The sequence below is a fragment of the Argentina silus genome (genome assembly GCF_951799395.1).
Source record: "Argentina silus genome assembly, chromosome: 1".
Lineage (NCBI taxonomy): Eukaryota > Metazoa > Chordata > Actinopteri > Argentiniformes > Argentinidae > Argentina > Argentina silus.
The window spans coordinates 14371148-14382687 of NC_139655.1; the positions used below are offsets into that span (position 1 = coordinate 14371148).

The following is an 11540-nucleotide window of genomic DNA, read 5'->3' on the forward strand; positions in this document are numbered from 1 at the left end:
TCTCTATCTACCACACCCATGATTAGGTCTACTGCATGGAGGATTATGAGGATTTGCCACATTTGAAGGCTGTAATGATTAACATCTGGGACATGCATGCATAGTGATGACAGAGACAGCCATTTTATTAGGGTTAGAAGATCTCTGGTGACAGTGGCCCTAGCCTGTTGCATATTAATGAAGCCTGTATTACTGTATGGAGGCTGGTGGAGGCTGGTGGAGGTACATGCTCATTGTAATGCATGGAATGGAATCAGGAATGATATCAACACACATACCATTCCTCATTCCATCCCATGCGTTACAATGAGCCCATCCTCCGATTTCTACCTGCACTAGCCTCCTCTGATGAAGGCAGAGGTCTTAGTCATAAGGGTCCCTGTGATGATGGGTCAATTGTTATTATAGACCCCCATGGTGTATACCGTAGACTACATACTGGTAGCACAAACTACTACATTTGATTAGCTTTTAATGTGTGGGATAGTGTAGGATGGTTCCCATATACACTGATCTCCAGTCAGTTGCTTTTTTACTATTTGAAATTGTGGAAACCAAAGGGAAAGCCCTAGTTGGCCCTATATGCAACATATTTCTATATCAGACTCAATTGCCATTGTTTATCGTTTATTTTCCATATGCACAAACAAGCTCTATATCAAAGAATACAGAAAATATTGTTTATTTTCCGTATGCACACGTAAGCTCAAATACACTCACAAACCCACTCTGAATAACAGGATCCTAGTTGAACATTAATGGACGTATTTTTCCACCAGGACAACTGTAGAAATACAACTCCCTGAAATCCTTGCAGGGTCCGTTTTGACAGCCATCCAATCCGTGTCATGACAGCTTGCACGTGACTCGGGTGAGTTCTTCCATCGGCGCCGCTAAATAGACTGACGAATTCAGGAACAGGAGAATCGCAGTTTGTGGGTAAGTAAAGGAATTTGGGAAGAAAATGCCACAGCGAATGTATTTACTGTCTCTTTCGGCAGCGACTGGCTAATGTTTTATTCTTCTGAAACGAAAAACTGGCTGGTATTGGACTGCTGAAGTGGCTGCTGTTCTGTCGGGCCTTCGCTATTTCCTGGTGCCTTTTCCATGATGCACAGGCTCGCTGTGTGCTGGCTCGGCTTGACGCTCCTGGTGGAATGAGCGAAGTTGTAAAAGTTCAGTTTTGGGGTGTTCTCAGACTTAGTTTGGGTCTATTACATTTTGTTTGCAGTGATTGTATGTGTTGACAAGCTTAAATGTTCTACAGTGTTCACTGTTTTGATATAGACTAAGGTTTTTTTTCAGCGCAACAACAGAAAAGCTCAGTTTTATAGCGTTCTCTTTTACACCTCAATTCATTTCGGGGATCGGCTCAATACGAGGAAACTGAACTGAATCGTATTATCATATCCAAATATGGCAAACATTTCAAGGATAGATGTTATTTTTTGAAAACACAATAGATTCCCATATCGTTACAGACAGTGCACAAACCTTACATGCGATAGTCTCTTGCTCTGTTTTCGGTGCTGTATAAAGCGACTGTACTGACGGGTTGAAAAGCGGGGAGCTGGAAGATTCTTGCAACATTGGGCTGCAACATAGTTGCGTTTTAATGATAGATGTGTATACAGTGCACGTTACAATATAATATCTAGGCCCATTGAGACATTATTAGCCTATTTTACCAACCATCATATTAGATTGCTATTATCCAACAGCATGGAAATGTCTTATGTAATGTGGCTTCTATAGACCCTGCCTAGTTTTTCATATTACTTCACTAAATGTCACATTTTCCCCCACGTTGTATTCTTTGTCCATATTGAGGTCATCACAATATAACCCGATTTGAACTACAAGTCAGCAGCCTATGATAATGTCAAAACAAGCGTATCTTATTGTGCCTGTCTCCCTCCCCGGGGAGATGTGATGTGATGGATTGAATAATGTGGGTCTGCGTGAGAAGAGTTGGGCAGTGACGTATGGCCAAGGATTGCTAATCGTGACAGGAGGGCAATCCCCCCCCCCACATTATTTACCACTCTATCTGTCAAACGTTATAAATAGCCCTCCTCCTCAGCTCAGTAGCGCACGGTAGCTCTCAATGCTATGTCCATGACCCGATTTAACTATATCAGTAGATGGTTATAGATATAGAGCTTTCAAATGAATTAATCATGCCTTGGTTGATATGTGTTTATATTTCAATCGAATTAAAATCTGTACTGCTACTTAAGATGATCTCATTGGCTGTTTGATTCGCAGCTTACTGTAAACGCTTTTGCGATATGTTATGAGGCCTACTTTAGTGACAGCTGCCAGCTAACCAACACACACACACACACACACACACACACCTGCTCCTCCTCACAGTCATCACAATGGAACTTTCCTTTTCGTTTCATGAGTTTGGAAAGAGATGAAAAGAGAAGAGACCCATAGTTTTTTATTTATATGGATGGAGAGACACTGTACTGCGCTGTGCTGCTACTCTCCATATGATTTATAGTGTAGTGATGTTTACACTGGCTGGGCTTCTATGTACTGGGAGGAGGAGTAAGCCATAACAGGTGTTAGCTAGCACTGTCTTTCTCTGGAATAGGCCAAGCATGTTCACTAAGGGTGCACAGCCCGTGACTGTGACTCAAGCCTATGTGGTGCTTTTAGAAGACAGTCTCAGTGGCTTCAGGCGTTTTAAGGGGATGAAACATGGAGGAAAGACTGCCTCTTGCATCTTTAGTTTCCACACTGTCCTGTCAATGACAACTGTCTGCCTCTCTCTCTCTCTTTCTCTCCATCATTCTCATCGGTCCACCCTTCCTCCTGCTTTCTCATCCCTCTCTCCCTCCCTTCCTTCCTTACTCCCTCCTTCCTCTCCTCATCCTCTCTCAGAGCCTCTGGAAGAAGCACTCGCTGAGCAATGGCCTCAGCTTCAATACCAGCGTACAACTCCAACCCCCTGGAAAACAGTTCCAGTCAGAACGTACGTTTTTATTATTATTATTATTATTATTATTATTTATATTAACTTTATTACCTAATACCTTGGACTGACACAAACACACACTCATACTGTACATCTCTCATCCTTCTCTTTCTCACATGCTCACATTTGCACATACCCACACACAGTACACTTACGCACACTCACCACCCACACACACTGTACACTACCAAGAGCCTCAAACACACATCCATATTCAGTGTTCTGTTGTGAGTCCCTGAAGGACACACACGCACACATCTCTCTTTCATATACAAACAAGCACTCACACTTCACACACAGACTCTCAAGTCACGCTCCTCGGTATTGCTCATGGATACTCTTTGCCTAAGTGGTCTCCCCTACCTGTGTCCTACCTCTCCCCTACCTGTGTCCTACCTCTCCCCTACCTGTGTCCTACCTCTCCCCTACCTGTGTCCTACCTCTCCCCCACCTGTGTCCTACCTCTCCCCCACCTGTGTCCTACCTCTCCCCCACCTGTGTCCTACCTCTCCCCTACCTGTGTCCTACCTCTCCCCTACCTGTGTCCTACCTCTCCCCTACCTGTGTCCTACCTCTCCCCTACCTGTGTCCTACCTCTCCCCCACCTGTGTCCTACCTCTCCCCTACCTCTCCCCTATCTGTGTCCTACCTCTCCCCTACCTCTCCCCTACCTGTGTCCTACCTCTCCCCTACCTGTGTCCTACCTCTCCCCTACCTGTGTCCTACCTCTCCCGTGTGTGTGTGTGTGTGTGTGTGTGTGTGTGTGTGCACGCGCTGTGACTGTGCTCTGACCGGCTCATCCCAGATGGAGAATAGCCTGAGAAGGTTAAGTGGGCTAGGTCAGCGTAGCATGAATAAGTCATGCTGCTGCCCCCCTGTCCTACCCACAGCAGTGCTGACAGCTCCCATGTAGGAACTCTCTACTCTCTCTCTGACAGCGTCATAGCAACCCTCTATTAGTATGTCACTGCCCTTGTTCATTTTGTCTCTGGTTTTTGGTCCGGTGCTACAATGTTTAGATAGTTATGGTAGGATAGTTATGGATCTTGGTAACACAATTCATAGATTCTGAAGGTAAGGCAAGGTGGTTTGCCCCTGAAGGTTACTGCTGTGACTGCTTCACTGATCTGAGCCACAATACTGCGGATTTCCACAGATCTCTAATCTCCATGGACAGGCTAAATGAGTTGCCCATCCTGAGTAGAGATTGATGTTCAGATCTCTTCTTCTGGATACAGAGACTCTTTCATTCTTGTGGATGATTCCTTCTTATTGGCCCGCAAACCAGGATGTCCCTGAGTGGTAGCCAATAACAACTTTTCTCTCATAGCGTTGAGAGGTTTCCATGTAAAACAAATGACCGATAGGTGGACACAAGCCTGGCTTTGTAAAGACCTGGGGAACCTAGACGCCAAAGGAAACAGAGGAAATCAGACAACACTGCCCCCTTGGTAGACACACACACACACACACACTATACACACACATTCCGTGGGCACACGCGCATACACACACACTCACCCTATACTCTCTACACATACAGACACACAAATCTACACTCCTACACCCTTACACACATGCATAATTCACTCACATGCACACACACTCTATACTGCCTACACTCTCATAAATACAGCATACACACACACACACACACACACACACACACACTCCGTGAGTGTATTGGCAGAGGCTGGTCCTCTGCAGGGTAACAGAGAGTGGTGTTGTGTGGTCTGCCAGACAGAGGGTTGGCAAGCCGCACAGATTTATGCTGGTACAGCAACAGCAAGTATTAACCTGCTGGGCCCACTGTATACACACACACACACACACACACACACGCATGCATGTAACTTAGGCTGGTACAGCAACAACACAGTATGTAACCTGGGCCTATTGCTGAGCACTTGCCCACTCTTTCTTTTACTCTCTCTCTCCCTTCCTCTGTTTCTCTCTTTCTTTGCACCGTAATCATATCCCCAGAAGGACCAGACCATCACCCTCCTCCCCTGCCCTGTAGCTCTGGAACCCCCCCATCCCCCCCTGAAACACAGATCTAGCTCAGCTGTCCCCAACTGCTGGGACCATGTATACACACGTGTAAATGGTCTGCTTAATGGTGTATATGATATTATTATGACTTAGATCCATGTGTAGGGGGGAAAGTCTAACCCTAACCCTCTCTGGCTGTAGCCTGTATTGTATTGATCCTTCTCTGGTGAAGCTGAAAGCTGCTCTACTGTACTGAACACATTCCAGTTCACTGATCTTCTCTCTCTGAGCACTGACCTGGGCAGGAACATAGCCCTGGGACACACACACACACACACACACACAGAGACAGTCTGGTACCGACACACAGCACTGCTGCTTTCTGTCGGAGGACAGGGAGAGGTAGAGAGGGGGAGAGGAGACTCCTTTACCTCCATTTACCATATGGTCTTTCTCTCCTTCATTCTCTCTGTCTTTCCCTCTTTCTCTTTTTGCAGGCGTCCAGGGAGAGTCTCAGAATGGAACCACTCGCAGACGTCACCCTACTGCCCGGAGAGGAGAGAGTGATAGGTGAGTCATCATCATCATCATCATCATCATCAGAATTTAAATCATTCAATTCGTCAATCATCATGATTATTTCCTTTTTACTTTGCCGTCATCATGTATGTTATACCAGGAAACATGAAGTGTATGTCCTTGTATGGTCATGTTCTACAAATGAGTATGGTTTGGGCAAGTACCTTTTCTTCACCTTGGGTCCACTAGTGCCTAGCCTGTCTCTGTGTCTCAGAGGAACCCTGGCCACAGGAACAGTGCCCAGTGGTTGAGCTGCTGCTGTGTCCAGGCCTAACTAGTCATCTTGTACTGGTATCTTATAACACTTTCTCCTCCTGTAGCTTCCCCTTTTTAATCTGATCTGTACTCTGACGTCTGTCTGTCTGTCTGTCCTCTCTCTCTCTCTCTCTCTCCCTCTCCCTCCCTCTCTCCCTCTTGGGGTAGTCACAGGAGAGGCTATATTTAGCACCAACTAACTTTCCCCAGCAGTGTTGTAGTGAATTGTTGCACTATATATCCCCCCCCCTCTCTCAGGGCACTCTTCTGCTCTGACAATACTAATTAGCTGTGGAGAATGAAACGGTGAGGAGTGAGAGAGAGGAAAGATTGAGGGAGAGAGAGGATAATAGGCACAGATATTGTGAGGTTCAGTGCTACACTTACATGTGGAAAATGTGACTGGGGATATTGTTATTGTTACATGGATTGTCTTTGTTTTGTCTGGTGGTGAGAATGTCCTCAAGCTAAGTTTGCAATTTGTCTGTGAGTGTATAGTCAGTCAGTCACACATTGTTCTGTTTTTTTCTCTCTCTCTCTCTCTCTCTCCGCAGACAAAGACATCATCTACATCTGTCCGTTCAGCAGAGCTCTCAAAGGCAAGGTGTTCATCACCAATTACAGACTGTACTTCAAGAGTGCAGACACGGTGAGTGACTCTGGGTCTCTCTCACGGCGAGGGGTTGACACACACACACACACGCGCACACACACGCACGCACACACACCGGTTTGACACCAACACACCCTTCCCATAGATGTCTGTCTGTCTGTCTGTCTACCGAGCTGTGGCACTCCCAGTCCCAGTCAGGCTAAAAGACTTGTCTGGTGCTGCAGCCCACTGTTAACGCTAATGCTATACTACCCAGCCCCAGTCAGATGAAATTACATGTCTGCTGTTGTAGCCCACTGCTAACGCTAATGCTACACTCCCCAGTCCCAGTCAGGCTAATTGACATGTTTGTTGCTGCAGCCCATTGCTAACACTAAGGTTCCACTACTCGGTGCTCCTGACGTTAATGTTAGTGTCATAGAAGTGTTTGATCTATGCCCTACTGTACAACTGGCTGTGGCTCTGTGACGCATGAGGTTTATGGTGGTCTGTTATTAGTGGGGGGTCTTAATGAAGGAGACGTAGAACTATATATAGATATACAGATAGGGAATGGCTGTTGGCGAGTGTGTGGGGATGAAAAGGAACTTCTTCTCAATGATTTGAAACACGACTCCTCTCCTCCATCCTCCACTCACGTTTTCCTCAAAAAGCATTGGAGGAATATAGCGAAGGGGATGAACCCAGATCTTCTCCTCCAATGGGTTTTCAGTAGGACACGAGTGGAGCGCAGAGGAGAGGATGCCAGGAGGCATGTTCCAACCGCTTGAGAAAAGGCTTGTGGGAGAGGATGAAGAAGGATGGAGGGAGGGAGGGAAGAAAGGAAGGAGGTGTTTTGTGAGTGCCACCCAGTGACCGCCTAGCAAGGTGTGGCAACAGAACCTGATCAGAGAGAAGGAAAGATCATCTCACCCTAATCTGCCCCACCTCTACTCTGTTGATTACTGTCGGTCTACGGTATCCTGGTGTGTGCGTACGTGTGTGTCAGATGTACAGTAATCCTGCCGCTCCGCTGGTGGATTCACTTTCACTCTTCCTGTTTTACTAAACACTTTGATCTCCAACGGTGAAAAAGAGAGAGAACAACACATCTAAAAAGAGGGGAATTCCAATCCTCTGTCTTTCTCTCCTCTTCTTTCATCTCTCTCTCTTTCTTGGCACCAGACAGCTTTGGCAGAACCCTGTACAAGGCACCTGCAGTACTGTTTTCAGACCCTCTTATAGCGTTGCCAGGGTCTGTTGCCATGGTTGGTTGCCAGGGACTGTTGCCGTGGTACTGTAGTTGAAGTTGAGAAAGAGAAGGAGGGAGTGTTGACAGGTTGATGAAGGAGGGATGGAGAGAAAAGAGCGATAGATGAAGGCATTGTTGAGGGATGACAAATGAAGCAGACATGGAGGTCCAAGGATGTCTCTGGTGTTTTCAGTGTCAGCTAATCTGTCAGGCTGAGGTGTGTGTGTGTGTGTGTGTGTGAGAGAGAGAGAGAGAGAGTGAAGGAGTAGGTTATTATAGCCTCGAGGGACACTAAGCCTCTGCAGCGTGAGGCTCTTCCTACAGTACGCTGTAATACGACACCTGACAATACACTTTACATATGCAGCCCTCACAGGACCTCTTCTACCCAATCCACTAACACTCAACTTACTCAGAGGTATCTATACGCACAGAAGCATGAGAAAGAAGAGTATGCATCTCTCTGTATACAACTTGCTCCAGCTATAACACACTCACAATTGTATGGCAGATATATCCAGACATGTATTGCCCAACCTACAGCAATTTCAGCACAGCCAATCCTGAACCAATGGTTTCTCTGATGTCACAGGACCCGGCAGTGACCCTGAACGTTCCTCTGGGGGCCATTGGTCGGGTGGAGAAGATGGGCGGAGCCTCCAGTCGGGGTGAAAACTCGTATGGGCTGGACATCACCTGCAAGGTCAGCAGCTCCCCGTGCTTCATTAAGAACAGATTTACTTCACTGACACCCCCCCCCCATGTTTATACCTAATAGTATAGTCCGGAGTGTGTGTTTGTGTGGTGATGTTTTGTTTGTGTTATGTATTTATTTACTGTATTGTGTCTCGACCAGGATATGAGGAACCTCAGGTTTGCATTGAAGCAAGAGGGCCACAGCAGAAGAGACATCTTTGACATTCTGTTCAGATTCACCTTCCCGCTCTCCCATGGCCTGGTACGTATTACTAGCTACTGTCCTTACCGGTCTGTTTGTATGTCTGTCTGACTGTATATCTGTGTCTGTCTAACTCCCCTCAGAGACACACACACACACACACACTGATATACAGTATTGGATATGTGTGTGTGTATAGATACAAAAGTTTGGACACACCTTCTCATTCAATGGTTTTTCTTCATTTTTTAAAATTATTTTCTATATTGTAGATTAATATTGAAGACATCAAAACTACGAAGGAACACAATATGGAATTATGTAGTAAACAAAAAAGTGTTAAACAAACCAGAATATGTTTTATATTTTAGATTCTTCAAAGTAGCCACCTTTTGCTTTGATGACAGCTTTGCACACTTCTGGCATTCTCTCAATCAGATTCATGAGGTAGTCACCTGGAATAGTTTTCCAACAGTCTTGAAGGAGTTCCCAGAGGTGATGAGCACTTGTTGGCTGCTTTGCCTTCACTCTGCGGTCCAACTCATCCCAAACGGATTTAGGTCGGGTGGTTGTGGAGGCCAGGTCATCTGACACAGCACTCCATCAGCACTCCACTTCTTGGTCAAATAGCCCTTACCCTGGAGGTGTGTTTGGGGTCATTGTCCTGTTGAAAAACAAAAATTGGTCCCACTAAGCTCAAACCAGATGGAATGGCATGTTGCTGCAGAATGCTATGGTAGCCATGCTGGTTAAGTGTGCCTTGAATTTTGAATAAATCACCAACAGTGTCACCAGCAAAGCACCATCACACCTCCTCCTCCATGCTTCACAGTGGGAACCACACATGTAGAAACCATCCACTCACCTTTTCTGCGTCTCACAAAGACACGGCGGGTGGAACCAAAAATCTCAAATTTGGACTCATCAGACCAAAGTACAGATTTCCACTGGTCTAATGTCCATTCCTTGTGTTTCTTGGTCCAAGCAATTCTCTTCTTCTTGTTGTTCTTCCTCAGTAGTGGCTTCTTTGCAGCAATTCGACCATGAAGGCCTGATTCACGCAGTCTCCTCTGAACTGTTGATGTTGATGTGTCTGCTACTTGAACTCTGTGAAGCATTTATGTGGGCTCTAATCTGAGGTGCTATTAATTTGCGGTTTCTGAGGCTGGTAACTCTAATGAACTTATCCTCTGCAGCAGAGGTAACTCTTGGTCTTCCTTTCCTGGGGCGGTCCTCATGAGAGCCAGTTTCATCATATCTCTACCTCTGCACAACACAACTGATGGTCTCAAACACATTAAAAAGGCAACACATTCCACAAATTAACTCTTGACAAGGCACACCTGTTAATTGAAAACCATTCCAGGTGACTACCTCATGAATCTGATTGAGAGAATGCCAGAAGTGTGCAAAGCTGTCATCAAAGCAAAAGGTGGCTACTTTGAAGAATCTAAAATATAAAACATATTCTGGTTTGTTTAACACTTTTTTGTTTACTACATAATTCCATAATATATATATATTTCATATTCCAACTGTGTTTTTCTTAATTTGAAATCAAAGAGATTCTCAGCTTTAATTCAATGTTTTCTTTTTTCAAAATGGTTGCACCATTTAGAAATGACAACCTTACTTTATACATAGTCCCTCTATTTCAGGGCACCAAAAGTATTGGAAAATTGGCTTGCCAGGTGTTTCTGATTAGTCAGGTGTGTTCAGTCACAATTTGTACAGCCATAAAAGAGCTGTCAATGTCTAGTATTGATCCTAGGCTTTGCATTTGGCTTTGGAGTCTGCTATTGGTGTCTGTCAACATGAGGACCAAAGAGATGTCAATGAAATTCAAGGAAGCCATTATGAGGCTGAAATATCAGAAACATCAGAAACATAGTAGATGGTCTAAGATCCTTAGACTTGCCAAAATCAACAGTTTTTAACATCATTAAAAAAGAAAGAAAGCACTGGTGAGCTCAGCAATCGCAAACAGGCTGGTAGGCCAAGGAAGACATCTACAGTGGATGACCAAAGAACGCTCAACATAATAAAAAAAAATAAAAAAACAACTGTCCCACAGATCAAGAACACTCTCCAGGAGGTAGGCGTGAATGTGTCAGAGACTACCATCCGCAGAATACGTCAACAGCCGAACTACAGAGGCTTCACTGCAAGATGCAAACCACTAGTTAACCTCAGAAAGGATGGTCAGGTTACAGTTTGCTAAAAAATACCTAAAAAGCCTGCTTAGGTCAAATGCCATAGCAACTAGGATGTTTTTCAGGGCCAAAAAGCATGTTCTGCTGGCCAAGTCAATCTTCAATTGAACATGCATTTAATTTCCTGATGATAATATTTTAAGCAAAACAAACAACAAATTAAGATGGCTGCAGTACAGGTCTGGCAGAGCATCACCAGAGAATATACCCAGTGCCTGGTGAGGTCAATGGGTCGCAGACTTCAGGCAGTTATTGCATGCAAAGGATTGTCGATCAAATAAGTAACGTGTACTTTATTTGGACATTATATGATTTTCTCCCCAATTTTTCTGCTCTCATACGCTTTACCACACCCTTGTAGGCTGTCCACCTCATCTAGTGTTGTATAACCCTGTGTTACAACAGTTGAGTAACTGCCTGGCTGTCTCAATGCCTTACCACAGCCCACTGGGCCCTCCTACTGGGAGAGGACATAGTGTTTCATTCATTATCATATTTGCTCTCTCTGAATCAACAACCTCAACAAACAAATCTCTCCCAGTAACAGTTTACTCAGCCAGCCCTTCCCATGTTCTGTGTCTAATGAAACCACACCTCAGTCAGGACAGCTCAACCACACTAATTTCAGGGGAGGCTGGTGGAGGTAGAAATCAGAGGATGGAGTAATTGTAATGAATGGAATAAGGAATGGTATCAAACACGTGTGTGCTCGTCCTCCACTACCCCTACCCCCCGACTCAGTCATGCTACAGTACTTCCTGCCTGCGGGG

The 11540-nt window shown here is 45.2% G+C and overlaps 1 protein-coding gene across 1 annotated transcript in view; it reads left to right on the forward strand.

Moving 5' to 3' along the window:
- The first annotated feature begins 871 nt into the window (after positions 1 to 871).
- mtm1 (myotubularin 1) overlaps positions 872 to 11540 on the forward strand; it is a 19059-nt gene continuing 8390 nt past the window's right edge. The window contains exons 1-6 of the mRNA XM_083671171.1: positions 872 to 939; positions 2896 to 2986; positions 5479 to 5551; positions 6370 to 6464; positions 8252 to 8362; positions 8516 to 8617. Coding sequence (XP_083527297.1) covers positions 2924 to 2986; positions 5479 to 5551; positions 6370 to 6464; positions 8252 to 8362; positions 8516 to 8617 — 444 coding nt within the window. The 5' untranslated portion in view covers positions 872 to 939; positions 2896 to 2923. The remainder of the gene's footprint in view (positions 940 to 2895; positions 2987 to 5478; positions 5552 to 6369; positions 6465 to 8251; positions 8363 to 8515; positions 8618 to 11540) is intronic.